Raw genomic sequence first — 16,150 nt, 5'->3', positions numbered from 1 at the left:
AGCAGTTTTTTCAAGTGGAAAGAATTTATTGAGAAACATCGTAACTAATTCAGCCCAAGTAGTAAAAGTGTTTGGAGGATGAGATTGTAGCCAAACCTTGGCTTTGTCCCTTAACGAGAATGGAAACAATCGAAGTTTAATTGCATAATTACTAACACCATTGAATTTAATTGTATCACAGATTTCAAGAAATGTTGACAAGTGAGAATTTGGATTTTCGGTAGCATTACCTCCATATTGAGATTGTTGTACCATTTGAATCAGTGATGATTTAATCTCAAAATTATTAGCATTTACCGTTGGTCTTGCGATGCTAGTTTGAGAACCTTGTGTTCCTGGTAAAGCAAAATCTCATAGAATTCGTCTATTTGGTTCATTTTCCGCAATTTCTTTCTCAAATGGTAATTCTATCAAGATTTCTTCTATCGGCTGCCAAACCTCTTGTTCCTCTTGATGCGGTGTATTCCTCCTTTGTCTCCGTAGTGTCCTCTCAATTTCAGGATCGAAAAGTACAACTTCTCGATTTGATCGATGCATACACTACAAATAAAAACAAGAGAAATTTTGCAGTTTTAATTATTAAAATCAACTATAAATAATTTGAATAAAAACAATGAAAATATCTAAATTAATAGAGATGATTAAGCCCTAATATTGCCACTCCCCGGCAACAGCGCCAAAAACTTGATGGGGATTTTCTACATGTGCAAGTTAAATCCGAATTTATACCCATTTGACTGCAAGTATACAGGCCAAATTCGAAATATAGGGTATGTATCGAGTCGATCCCACGAGGAGCAATTTAAACAATTACTAGATCCCAATTTACTCTATTATTTAGACTCACAATATCTTTGAGCAGAAAATTTAGAGTTAAATCTGACTACAATTTTTTTACTATCTAAAATCCTTAGCTAGAAAATTGCAATATCACAAATGGAGAAAAGTTCACCAAATACTTGAATCTAGGGATATAGATTCCACTTATGACACAAATGATCCAAATGAATGAATTTAATACTTGTTACTACTCTTGTTTAACCAGGGATTCATTTCCAAAATTGCCAAAACTTCATTCTCATGATAAAATTAGTCTAAAACAGTTTAGTTTTCCCTAATCTCTTGGTGAAAACTGAAACTGCTCTTGTTCATGCATGAAATGCAGATTTAATCCACTTGAGTGTAATTCTATTATCATGAATTAACAACTCAAACTCTACTTATGTTATTCCATTGTTTTTACCATTTTTCAATGAGAAAAAACAACTATAAACCTGCTATTGGTGATCAAACAACAACAAGTAATCAAGCATATACAAGTAGACAAGTTAATACAAGATACAACAAGTATAAATCACATTCAATTCACATTACTTGGTCATAAGTTTTATCTACTCCCTAGATATAGAAATTTAGCTACTCATTGATGATATAACAATCAAACTCATAACTTCATTAATGAAAAACATCTCAAGTTACAAGTACAAGAAGGTTAAGAAAAGTTTAGTCAAGTTAATGGTGAAGCCCTCCAATTTCTGCTATGTCTTGCACGGGAAAAATGCATGCAAGATAAAGCCTCCAAGTATTCTTGCAAAATTAACTAGTTAGAGAGAGTTTTGCTATCAGAAAATATGGCTACGTATGGATGTCCAGATCTCTCCCAATGTCTCTGCATAAAAACTGCTCAAGAGCTCCATTTTTCCAAGTCAAATTTCACCTTTTGATTCCCAAATCTCAACTTTGTTAGGATAGTCAATAACCAATCTTTTTGACTTGAAAATAAGCCACATTTCTTGTCCTTTTGTCTTCTGAAGCATGTGCACCGAATTTTCTTGCAACTTATGGCTGGAAAGTAGTATGAACACAAGAGAAATGGTTGAGCAAATTGCAGCTTTTCGGCTACAAAACGCGACTACACAAAACACGGCATAAACTCGCGTTTTCTCCACTCACGTTTTCAACTATGATTTTCTCTATGATGAAGGCCGAACTAGCTTTTGTGTAAAACACAAAAGTTGTATCTCTTTGTGTTAGCTTTACAATGCTTCAAGAATCATCCAAATCGGAGCTTTGTAGCTTGAGATATGATCGAAATACTATCACCTAGTCAAACCCCTATTTCGATTTTTGACCACAAAATGCAGCTTCTGTATTCTGACTTTTTTGTCCATGAAAATAGCAGAATTGAATTTCGATGTCTTCATAACAATTGTAGGTATCTTTCTTAGCTTTAAAATGGTATAAAGATCACCTCAATCCGATAAATTTAGCTCCAGATATAGTCAAAATACCGAAGAGTATCAAAACTGTCTTGAATTGCATTTCCTCACTTTGAACGTTTTTAACTTTATTTTTCTTTTAACCACTTGAATTCATCACCAATTATCTATTTTTCATCTCACTTGACATCCTTTAGTGATTGAATTATTAAACCTGCATAAAAATGAAGTTTTTATCACTAAAATCAATAGCAATGCAATAATAGCCACTTTTACCAAACAATGTATATTTTTACCAAAACCTATTTATTTTAGTTGTTAAACTAAATAATCAAACCAAAATCAACTAATAAAATGCACTTAAAAATATGAAAAATAAACTCTTATCACCAATCTAATAAGCGGCGAAGCCATGATAAGCTGAGAGGGTGAAATTTTTTTTGAAACTTCAAAATAGCCTATGAAAAATTTAAAAATTTTAGTATTGTCCAACATTTGCTCCCCCTGAAATTCTAATAGTATTTTCTTTAAACTCACAATTATCCCCCAATAGTACACCATGCAATTTTTTCTCTTTCTATTAAATGTAATTTACCATATTCTATAAGAAAATATTATTTATTTAATATTTAAATTTTTTTATATATTCTTTTTATATGAATTACAAACCAACCAAACATTCATTTGACAATTAAATTTTATACAAATTATTTGCCTACTATCTATGTTAATTAGAGCCATAGTTAAGTCATTTGACAATTCAATTTTGTATAAATTATTTGCCTACTATCTATGTTAATTAGAGCCATAATTAGTAAGTATTTATATTATAATCGTATAATACACATTCATATGTGTCATTCAAAAATTTTCATATTTCATACATTTCAGAAATACTCATACTATTCAATTATATATATAGAATGCGTAATACAATTTTAACATATTATAATTCTCGAATCATACTTCAATTTTTCAAAAAATTTAAAAATTTGAGTAAGAATAAGAACATACCTTTTGAGTTATATATAAAATGAGAGCTATATATAGATATATATAAACAAGTGTAGATTTATAGATATTTAAGTAACAAAGTGATAAATGTTAATAAATTTAATGTCTCATACACAAAAATAAGTTTAAAATTGGTATAAATGTAGCAGAGTCCTCAAAAATTATAGTAAATTTATCCATTTTTTTAGTTCCATAACTTTCGAATATGTTTGTACTATTCATGTATGAATTTATATACAAAAATTATCTGAACACATATTTTTACACCAAACTTTTACTTGTATCTTTGAAAAAATTTTGTATAATATGCATACACATAATATCCCATATTATACCTGTCATGTATTTTACTAACTATAATTAGAACATGCATCTTATATTCTTATGCCTAATTTTATATCATTGGATGACTTGAAAAATAATAAATCTCAAACTATAGCTTTGGTTTACCATCACAAACATTTAATTATTCTAGAAATTTACGAGGCAATATCTTATAAATCTAAACTAATATTATTGAATCCCCTAAATATAGATCCTGGCTTCGCCACTGAATTTAATCCTTTATAACACCTATCAATACTGTCCCTGATTTTAGGAAAATAAGTCCAATATAGAACTTCTAAAGAAAAATTAAAGAGTTGTATGAAGTTGATTACTATACAATATGTACACTATTAAAAACAATTAGTTTGGTCCTTGGCGGTTGAACACAACTATTAGGTCTCTTATTTTTCAGTCGTAACCAATTTGCTCTATTGTATGTCACCATTTATCTCTATAAATAATGTTAATAGAAGATTTCTAGCAAAAACTCGGAGAACACAAATAGAATTGATCACCTTGCATGGCATGTGCAGAGCTAAAACGAAAAGAAGCTGAATTAAAAAAAAAAGTCTCCTACAAGCTCCAATCCTCAATTTTGTTGATTTCCCTCTTAGTTCCCCCAACTCTCTAACTAGCTCTTAACTCTTAAACTGTAATGACTGAGCTAGAGCCAAGGCGGTTATGAGTCAAGAAGTCAGTTGAGGAAGGAATATTCCAATGATAGCTAGCACAATAAGTTACTAGTAGTTACTTCAATTTGTTAGATGATGTGCGCAAGATATACATATATAATTAGTTCATACACAATCAAGTTTTATATTTATAAATTCTAAATACCCCACATGCAATTTTTCACAAGTGTATGAATCGTTTATTGAGAATAGATGTATTAGGTGTCTATCCCATAAGGAAGAGTGATAATTACCAGTGATTTTCTAACTCCTTTATTATTTAGACTATAAACATGAAGTAAAAGTAATAAAATTAACACTAGAAAATTCTTAGAGGTATGGAATTCCTTACTACTCTTGCAAATGATATTACCAGTTACTTGTATGTCATTATCTTGGTTAGTTGTGGCGTAATTTTCTAATGTATGTGAAACCTATTTTCGTAGTGAATCAACTATACTTGTAACTAAACCATACATACTCTCGTGGTTATGAAGTTAACTACAAGTTCGTTTCTTCTATGAAATTACATGAAACAAATCACTAAAATCACATAGGTGCACCTCTACTCTCGTGAATGTACTCCCTAAGTTTTATCACTTCCTTGAACTAGTGTTAAATTCTAATTCTCATTGCAAATTTAACACCTTAATATTATCACAATTAATGGCCGGTTAATCATGATTAGGAAAGGAAAAGTGACAAATAACTTGTTCAAAATAATATCATCAATTAACCAAGTAAACATCACTAACAAGTTATAGAAAGTTCATCCATACTCTAGGCATGAACTTTAACTAAACATGAAAATAAGATCCAAACTTGTATTATAGTTAAACATGAAATCAAATACAAAAGAGAAAGTGATAGAAGAGAAGTCACCATCTTTTCTCTTCAAATCTTCATCTAAGTCTAACTACAAATATAAGAAGGAAAAACTACACTAATTACTCTATACTACCTTAACTAGTGAACTAAGGAAATTCTAATGAAAACTATATTTTTGGTGAGTTTCCTAGCCTTCCAAAGTTGTGAAAATGGTCTTCAAAGGCTGCTATTTATAGAGGATTCAAGGGCCAAATAAGTTGTTTCTAGTTGTCATTTTTTACTCTTGAAACTCCCATGAGTTGTCTTTCCAATTTTTCACACTTTTCTTGATCAGATATAGCCGGAATTATAGCTAGAATTGAGCTAGAAAATTGTGTGAAAACAGAGCAAGTTGATGAGCAAGTTGTAGAAAACAGAGGAGAATATGCACCCTCAGGAATACGTTACTTCATCTCACGTATTGGATAGTCGCATTTTCACCTGGTCACCTCTTTAATTGATATTTTCTCAATTATGAAGGCCGAACTAGCTCTTGTGGAAAGCATAAAAGTTGTAGCACTTTAAGTTAACTTTCCAATGCCTCTAGAATCATCTCATTTGGAGCTCTGTGGACTAAGATATGACCAAAATATTCTCAACTAGTTAGAGCTCTATTTTAGCTTTCGACAACAGAATTGTACTTCTGTATTTCAACTTTTTGACTATGAAAATGACTGAACTAGACTTCATGTCTCTTAATTTCAAAATAGTTTAAGAATCACCTCAATCTAATCATTGTAGCTCAAGATATAGCCAAAATATCACAAGGTGTCGAAACTGTCTTCATTTGCATTTCTTCCTTTGAATGTTTTGCACTTCATATCTTCTTTAAACCACTTAAAATAATCAATAATCATCTAATTCTCTTCTCAAGTCACTCCATTTGATGATTGAATCATTAAACCTACAAGAACATGAAGTTTTCACTATTAAAATTCATAGAAATGCAATTTTTACCACTTAAACCGTAAAATGCATATTTTCACTAGAATCCTAGTTAATTAGCTATAAAAGTAACTAAAACGCACCAAAACTAACTAATAAAACACACTAAAAACAAGTAAAATATATACTTATCATTAAACCATCAGAATTTGTATAAAACACGAGAGTGGAGAATGCAGAGGCAATTTTGTGAATTGTTGTAATCATCTTCTTCCTCTTTCAATAATACTTCCATATCTCTCTATTCATTCATTCTTTCTGTCTTCCTTGTAATTCTTCTCTAATTCTTTGATTGCATTCATTTCTTTCCTTTTGGAACCATAACAATTGGTATTAGAGGTTGCGGTCCTCGAATTTGCAAGCTTGGTTATCCAATCCTTGGATAACAATGGCTGAAGGCACGTGAATGAAGAGCTTTGAAGAGCAGTTGAAGAAACAGGTTCAAGAATTTAGAGTATTCTCGAGTCTAATGCAACAGAAAGACAGGAATTGGAAGCGAAATTAGAAACAAATTACTCTGACATGAAGGCCCTACTGAAATGAAAACTTTCAAGGTTTCCATAAATGCTCAGTACAACGCTTTTGCAAGAAGCATGCAAGGTGATAGAGGAATCTTGGGCAATTCTCCTGACAACACAAAAAGAGCTCCTGTCCAAAGGCTTTTAGAGGAATTTTGAATGGGGGCAATCAATTCAAGGGGAAAGGAATCATCTTCCGATTGGAATTCCTAAGGTGGAATTTCCCAATTTTGATGGTTCAAACCCCAAGGGATGGATCAGGAAATGTGAGAAATTTTTCCATTTGTTTCGCATTCTGGACTCCCAGCAAATAGATTTAGTAGAGTTGCATTTGGATGGAAGAGCTAGTCTCCGGTATCAAGGCTTCAAGGTGGATAAGGGTGAGTTACAATAGGAGGAATTCAGTCAAGAACTCTACAGCAGGTTTGGAAACTTGGGTGAGGATGATGTAATAGAAGAATTCAACAAAACTTTCACGGTGTTGGCTTACCAAGAGAAGTTTGAGGAGTTGAGGGCTGCTGTTATGCTTAGAGTTCCTAGTCTATCTAAATCGTATTACATCTCCTGTTTCTTAAGTGGATTGAAGAAAGAAATTAAATCTGTAGTCAAGATCCATAAGCCCACTACCTTGCAATTGGCATTTGAGAAAGCAAGATAGCAAGAACACCATTTGCAGGTCATGTCCAGGCAGTACAAAATGCCCACGAAGTTGATTCTAGTTGCAGATACAAGTGTGAGGAAACCTGCGCATGACATGTTGGACAGTAGTACTAATAAAACTACTTCCCAAGCTTTCAAGAAAATTACGCCCACTGAATTTTAGTATAGGAAGGACCACAATTTATGTTACAAATGCGGGAAGAAATTTTCTCCTGGGCATATTTGTAAGAATAGGTAGATCCATTTGTTGTTGACAGATGAAATTGAGACACTGGGGGATGAGATAGCAGAGAAAGAGAATGAAATCATTGAGTAGCAGGGTAATGAGTATGACAAGGATGTTACATTGTCCCTACACTCAGTTTCAGGGCAACTATCTTCCAATACCATTGAAATGTTGGGATGTTATGGTGATCATGAGATGTCTATTTTGCTGGAAAGGGGCAGTACCAATTGTTTCATTAGACCAGCCATTGCTCAGCTATACCCTAAAGTCGTTAAGGATCATAGGCCTTTTAAAGTGAAGATTGCAGATGGGAAAGAATTAGTTTGTAAACAGTGGATTCCTGGCATGAAATAGGTGATGCAAGGCCATCATTTTACTCACAATGTGTATGTGTTGGATTTGGAGTCTTATGACTTAATCTTAGGGGTTGATTGGATGAAGTGTTATAGCCCTATGACATTTGATTTTTAGAAGTTGTCCCTATCTTTTGAAAAGGAAGATGAGATGGTGCTATTGCAAGGGGATTCCAACTCTACTAAGGTGTTGATGAAGCTGAGGATATTAGCTCAGAAGTATTGTAGAAACAAAATAAAAATAGCATTGCAACATTCTTGCATGGTCATAGTACAAAACTCATAGGTAACTGCTGTTCCAAAAGCACTCACTCAATTACTTGCTCAATATGAGGACGTATTTGCTACACCTACATCCCTACCACCCAATTGTAGCCTAAATCATCGAAGACCATTGAAACCTGATGCTAAACCCTTCAAGATCAGCCCATATAGATATCCTCACATGCAAAAAATAGAAATAGAGAGAAAAGTTAAATAAATGTTAACCACTGGAATTATTCAAACCAGCCATAGCCTTTTTGCATCTCCAACTTTTTTTAGTTAAAAAGAAAGATGGAAGTTGGAGGCTATGTATTGACTATAGACAACTTAACAGCCTCACCATCAAAGACAAATTTCCCATCCCAATCATTGATGACTTACTTGATGAACCACATGGTGCAAAAGTATTTTCAAAAATTGATTTGAGGTCAGGGTTTCATCAAATAAGAATGAACCCCTCTCATATCCAAAAGATAGCTTCTAGAACCCACTTCGGTCTCTATGAATTCTTACTGATTCCATTTGGTCTCACTAATGCACCAACAACCTTCCAAATTTTGATGAATTCAGTCTTTGAACCTTTAATAAAAAATTTTGTACTAGTGTTCTTTGATGACATTTTAGTCTACAACCTAGATTTTGATTCCCACCTCAAACACCTATCCCTTGTTCTTGACACACTCAGAAACCACTCCTTATATGCAAAAATGCCTAAATATTCATTTGGTGAAGACAGAGTAGAGTACTTAGGACATATAGTTACTGGTGAAGGTGTTTTTGCTAATCCTGCAAAAGTGGAAGCAATGTTGTCCTAGCCTATCCCTACCAATGTTAAAGGTTTAAGGGGATTTTTGGGCTGACAGGATATTACTGGAGGTTTGTTAAAGGGTATAGGAGGATAGCTAGACCCTTAACTATCTTGTTGAAGAAAGATTGTTTTGAATGGAATGAACAAGTTGAGGCTACTTTTCAGCAACTCAAGTTGGTTATGACTCAAGCACCTATTTTGGCGTTACCTGATTTCTCTTGAACATTTTTGTTGGAAACTGATGCTAGCCAAAAAGCCATTGGAGCAGTTTTGATGCAGCATGGCAGACCAATTGCTTTCATGAGTCAGGCCTTTGGACCAAAGAATTAAGCACTGTCCATATATGAAAAGGAGTTATTATTATTGATTACAGCAGTGGACAAGTGGAGACACTATTTGCTAGGGACTCATTTCATAATCAAAATTGATCATGAAAGTTTGAAATACTTATTGAATCAAAAGATTACTACACCTCTCCAACAAAAATGGCTTTCTAATCTCATGGGGTTGGACTATGAGATCCAATGTAAAAGAGGCTAGGATAAATTGGTTGCTGATGCTCTGTTAAGAAGGTATGAAGGGGTGGAAGAAGAGTCTAGCAATGGAAAAGTTCAAATCCATGCCATAACAACAGCAAATCCATTGTGGCTAGCCAATGTCTCAGATAGTTATAATGGGGATGAAAAGGCCAAGGAATTGCTAGTTGCAATAGTTATGGACAAATCTGGTATGCAGGATTACTTATATCATCAGGGAATTATCAGGTACAAAGGAAGGGTGTTTATTGGAGCTAATTCAGATTTAAGAACCCAACTTATCTATTGTATGCATGATTCTGCAATTGGAGGACATTTTGGAAATCTAAGAACCTATCAGAGGATGAAGAGTTATTTTTATTAGTTGCGTATAAAAAGAGATGTGGAAACTTATGTGTAGTCTTATGACATTTGTAAAGGGAGTAAAGGACAGCATTGTTACTATACAACGTTGTTACAACCACTATCCATCCATAAACAAGCATGGTAGGAAGTTTCCATGGATTTCATTGAAGGATTAACAAAATCATTTGGTCATGATGTCATGTTTGTGGTGGTAGATAGACTCACAAAATATGCCTATTTTACCTCAATGAATTCTCACTACACTGCTAAGAGTGTAGCTTAGGTGTTCTTTGACCAAATATTCAGATCACATGGTTTGCTAAAGGGGATAGTGTCTAATAGGGACAAAGTATTCACAAGCATTTTTTGGCAATAGCTTTTTAAGCAAGTGGGGACTGATCTTAGATTCTCTTCTTCCTACACCCTCAGTTTGATGGACAAATTGAGAGGGTGAATAGGTGCCTAGAAACTTAATTAAGGGCCCTGTGTTTATAGCAACCAGGCCATTGGAAGAAGTGCTTACCTGCGGTTGAGTGGTGGTATAACACTAACTTCCACTCTAGCTTACATATGACACCATTCCAAGCTCTATATGGTTATAAACCACCTAAATTGAGTTCGAAACGTGATGACACTCAAGTTGTTGTTGCTGAAGATTGGTTAAGGGAGAGGGTGAACTGGAATCCATTATGGAGAGAAAATTTGTTGAAAGCTCATAACAAAATGAAGCAGTTTGCTGATAAGCACATAACAGACCGATCCTTTACTGAAGGTGATTGGGTGTACCTTACGTTGCAACTGTATAGACAGACGATAGTAGCTTTAAGAAAAAATTTGAAGTTGGTAGCAAAATACTATGGGCAATATCACGTGGAAAAGAGGATTGGGTCAGTAGCTTATAAGCTTAAACTCCCACGAGGTACTGCTATTCACCCTATTTTCCATGTTTCACTCTTGAAACCATCTGCTAAAGGAACTCCTATCAGCAGTGAATTACCACAGATATCAGATGAAAAGTTCTTCACTATTACTCCCACTACAGTGTTGGATAGAAGGGTGATTAACAGGAATGGGCAACAATTGGAGCAGGTCTTAATTTGCTAGAAGAACATGAACAAAGAAGATGCAACCTGGGAGGATTTGACTATTATACAAAGTCAATTTCCGTCCTTCAATCCTATCAATCCTAGAGAATAGGATTGTTTGAAGGGAGGGCAACTGTAATGACTGAGCTAGAGCCAAGGCGGTTATGAGTCAGGAAGTTAGTTGAGAAGTTAGTTGAGGAAGGAATATTCCAACGACAGCTGGCACAATTAGTTACTAGTAGTTACTTCAATTTGTTAGACCATCAAAATTTGTATAAAACACGAGAGTAGAGAATGCAGAGGCAATGTTGTGAATTGTTGTAATCATCTTCTTCTTCCATCAATAATACTTCCATATCTCTTTTCATTCTTTCTTTCTGTCTTCCTTTTAATTCTTTGCTTGCATCTATTTCTTTCTTGTTGGAACCATATCATAAACATTTATCCAATGCTAATAATACAAAGAATATGGATGTTGCAGTGGAGGAAATAAAGGAGCATATTTGAATTCACTTGCCATTAGAATGTTAGCTATGAAAAAGGCAAACAGGAAAAAAGCATTTAAGGCCCAGTTTGGGATTGCGATTCTTTTGATAAAACCCACATACCCCATCTATTTTTCCATCTTAAATATCAATGATGATGGGTGTGAGACAAATTATGGGGTTGTTATCACATAAGAATTTTTTTGGTACCAAACTTTGACCTGTACAGTGCCTCAAGAAAATATTGCACTTGACGTGCGCAGGGTATACATATATCAATTAGTTCATTCACAATTAAGTTTTACATTTAAAAATCCTAAATACCCCACACGCGATTTTTCGTAAGTATACGAATCGTGAGCGAATATAGGGTATTAAGGGTCAATCCCACAGGGAAGAGTGACAATTACCGGTGTTTTTCAAACTCCTTTATTATCTAGACTATCATAAATATAAAATTAATGAAAATAATACTAGAAAACTCCTAGAGATATGGAATTCCTTACTACTCTTGCAAATGAGATTATCGGTTAAGTGAATGCTATTATTTTGGCTAGTTATGATGTAATTTCCTAATGTATGTGAAATCTACACTCGTAGTGAATTAACTATACTTGTAATTAAGCCATACCTATTCTCATGGTTATGAAATTAACTACAAGCTCATTTTTTTTACGAAATTACATGAACAAGTCACTAAATCCATATAAGTGCACCTCTACTCTCGTAAGTGTACTCTCTAGGCTTATTACTTTCTTGAACTAGTATTAAATTCCAATTCTCATTGCATACTTAACACCTTTAGATAATCACAATTAATGGCCAGTTAATCATGATTAGAAAAGTAAAAGTGATAAATAACTTGTTCAAAATAATATCATCAAATAACCAAGTAAATATCACTAACAAGATATAGCAAGTTCAACCATAACTCTAGACATAAACTTTAGCAAAACATGAAATCAAACACCAAACTTGTATTATAGTTAAACATGAAATCAAATACAAAAGAGAAAGTGATAGGAGAGAAGTTACCCTTGTTACATGAGTTTCAAACTCTCCATCTTTGCTCCTCCAATCTTCATTCAGATCTAACTACAAATACAAGAAGGAAATACTACACTAACTACACTATACTAGCTAACTAATGAGCTAAGAAAAACTAGTGAATACTACATTTTTAGTGGAGTTTCTCTGGCCTTCCAAAGATGTGAAAATGGTCTCCAAAAGCTGCTATTTATAGAGGATTCAAGAGCCAAATGAGTTGTTTCTAGTTGTCATTTTTGACTCTTGAAATTCTCATGAGTTGTCTTTCCAACTTTATAATCTTTTCGTGATCAGATATAGCCAAAATTGATAGCTGGAATTGAGCTGGAAAAGTTATGTGAAAGCAAGGCAAGTTGATGAGCAAGTTGCAAAAAATAGAAGAGAATACGCGACTACAGGAATACACGACTGTAACTCGCATATTGGATAGTCGCATATTCAATTTTGCACAATTCAAATGCTATTTTCTCAATGATGGCGGCCGAACTAGCTCTTATACAAGACATGAAAGTTGTAGCCCTTTGAGTTAAATTTCCAATTCCTCAATAATCATCCAATTTGGAGCTTTGTGGACCGAGATATGGTGAAAATACCATCAACTGGTTAGAGCTCTGTTTTAGCTTTCGACTATGCACTTGTACTTCTGTATTTCGACTTTTTGACAATGAAAACGACTGAAATGGACTTCAATGTCTTCATAACAAATGTAGATCTATCTCTTACTTCAAAATGGTTCAAGAATCACCTTAATTTGATGCTTGCAGCTCAAGATATTGTCGAAACACTATAAGGTGTCAAAGCTGGAAAACTTTTCTTCTTTTGCTCTTGATTGCATTTCCTCTTTTGCACTTCATGTCTTCTTTAAACCACTTCAAATCATCAATAATCATCCAAATATCTTTTCCAATCACTCTATTTGATGATTGAATCATTAAATATACAAAAACATGAAGTTTTCACCACTAAAATCCATAGAAATGCAATTTTTACCCTTTAAACCACAAAATGCATATTTTCACTAAAATCCTAGTTAATTAGCTATAAAAGTAACTAAAACATACCAAAACTAACTAATAAAACACACTAAAAACATGTAAAATTCATACTTATCAGCACTCTTGCTTAATAGTAAAAGCAATGACCTCATTGAGTTTGTTAAAACTTGATTGAGGTTTGAGCTCTCTATGTCTCTACTGTAGCCTAGTTGTTTTTGTTCCATAAATTCACTTTTGGTTGAACTAATTTAATTAGAGATGATTTTAAATTTTATCACATTTCCACCAAGTTCACTACATAAATTCCCCTGCTTCTTAAGTTACACCCCTGTCCTGGTGAAAAAAAAAAAATTAAAGAAAAAGTTCACCGTATAAATGTTGAATTGGGCCAACTCTAATTACAAACAAATTTTAATTTTGTTTTTAATTAGATTATGAAATTTTTAATTTTGTTTTGCTCCTTAACAGTATCACTGTATAGAGGATCAACTCTATTTGGGTTTTCCAATTCTCCATTAGAAGTCCTATATTACCTTTATTTTGTGAAGGAACCAAATTGGCTACAACTCGAAAGATGAAAGACCAAAATGGTTAATTTTTACGCTACGCATGCCACTGATGTGACCAGCTCAATTTTTACATAGCTTTATCTTATAGGGATGAAGAATTTAATTAATATGGAGTGACAAATGAGGGACCAAATTGGCTACGACATTAAAGATAAGGGACTAAAATGATTCATGTATTTAGGTACATACCTAATGATTTTACCAACCAATACGAGCAATAGTTTATGTTTCGTGACATAGTTTGCCAGGAACATATCATCTTAAATTTCTTTGTTTACACATGGTATGTAAGTCTCTCCTGCTATTAAAAGTTTTTATGTTTTCAACTTTTGTTTGTCTTAAAATTATTGTCACTTACGGTGGCAAATGTGAGTTTACACGCTTCCCACGCCTCACCATTACAAAATAGCACCAAATGCTATTAAAAAAAAAAAAAAAAACTACATAATCCTCAAACTCGTAGCAGCACCTGCAAATACCAAATGCTGCGTCACTTTTAAAGGAACAAAACTCGGATTATATATCACATTTCCAAAATGTCAAAATTACTGGAACAAAGGAGGTAGCCAAAAGCGATGATACATCCAAAACTAGAAACAAATTTGATTCTGAAATTAGAAGTTGAGACGAAATGAAACCTTAATATGCAAATTCAGCATGCCGCTTCGGGCACACCAAGAACTAAACCAAAATTTTGAGCCCTTCAAACTGGATTAGATTTTTACTGACTGAAGTTGCTGGATCATCAACTTTAACATCTTGAACCATGCTTGGAAGTTGGGAGATAAACTCTGTCAAGTCATTCAAGGACTCATAAGAAGAACTGCCTTTCTGCAAACCAGGTTCTAGTTTATCATTCATCACTGACATTCTTTCCCTCATTTCTTTGCCTTCTGCATCAACCATTAGTCGTCTTATAGATTTCTCAATGCTCCCTCTATCCAGCACATTCTCAATTTCCAGGCCTACCTTCTATTCATAAGTCAAGTACCTTGCATTTAATAATTGGTCTGCAAATCATTGGAACGCCTTCGCAGATGCTTTCTACTGTTGAATTCCAGCCACAGTGGCTCCAAAATCCCCCCACAGCTCTATGTGCCAAAACTTTTTTCTGAGGTACCCATTTGACTATTAGGCCTCTTTCTTTTTTTTTTTTTCCAATGAACGGTAACATTTTATAGATCTTAAAACACCTGATTTTACAAGTATTACTTACAAAAAAGGGGTACTACCCTGCAGTCCTTCTTGACTAAATCAACCAGCCATATTGGGAAATCATGTTCCCATTCAATATCATGTACTAGCTTTACTGCAAAACGTGCTAATACATGGCTGATTTCATTTTCTGTTCTAGGAATAAAAACAAAAGACCATCTCTCGAAACCTGTACTAAGGTCCTGTACATCTTCTAGAATTGTTGCAATGGTGAAATCATACTCCCTGCTCCTGTTAATTTGCTCAACTACTGATTTACAATCTGAATGGACTATAATTTGTGTCCATCCCTGTTGTTTAGCCATCAGTAATGCGTTCCGTATGGCAAGTGCTTCTTCTTTGCTTGCTATTCCCCTTCCCTGTGTGACTACACCTTTAGCTTTCAGTAGTATTCCTTTCCAGTTTCTTGCTATTATTCCTTGCCCGGTCCTGATCCCTTTGGCTGATATGGCCGCATCCGTGTACAACCTTATCACTCCCTCCCTTGGCATCTCCCTTCTTTGCTTGGGTTCGCAAACTGTCTGTCTTACATTCCACTTCCTTTGTGCCTCCCTCTCTTGCTCAAACTCTAGCCACTCAGCTTGTGCTTTCCGTATAGTTTTGATAGGATTCTGATTTGCATCTTCAAAAACTTTTTTATTTCTGGATTTCCAGATTTGCCACAAGATGTTTATGGTGAGGTTGACTCTGTCCTGTCCTTGTTCCATTGTTAATGCTTGAGTCACTTGTTCACTATTAGGCCTATTTCTCCTAGTAATGCTTTGACGCCCTCAGGAAAGTGATCTTCCATCTGAGATCCATCTATAGAATCTGATCTCAGAACCCATATAAATGGAATACCACTGTTTGCCAGACCCCAAGCTGTTTCTGTTAGCTCTGGTTCATTTACCCATGCTATGCTGCCCAAGCTTATATAGAGCACTGAATTTGGAGGTTACTTTTCGAGCCAAGCAATGCAACTTTTGTCCTCTTCCAGGAAGCTTGTAGATGTGGCTGCAGCC

At 34.2% G+C, this 16,150-nt stretch overlaps 1 protein-coding gene across 1 annotated transcript; it reads left to right on the top strand.

The window, feature by feature from the left end:
• The first annotated feature begins 10,323 nt into the window (after positions 1–10,323).
• On the top strand, positions 10,324–10,857 carry LOC113716024 (uncharacterized). Its single transcript, XM_027240325.1, has one exon. It carries the CDS (start codon positions 10,324–10,326, stop codon positions 10,855–10,857), a length of 534 nt encoding a protein of 177 aa, XP_027096126.1.
• Positions 10,858–16,150: the final 5,293 nt, after the last annotated feature.

This window comes from Coffea arabica, chromosome 11c (assembly GCF_036785885.1).
Source record: "Coffea arabica cultivar ET-39 chromosome 11c, Coffea Arabica ET-39 HiFi, whole genome shotgun sequence".
NCBI classification, from domain to species: Eukaryota; Viridiplantae; Streptophyta; class Magnoliopsida; order Gentianales; family Rubiaceae; genus Coffea; species Coffea arabica.
The sequence above is the reverse complement of the archived record's forward strand: the minus strand, read 5'-3'. Positions and strand labels throughout refer to the sequence as shown.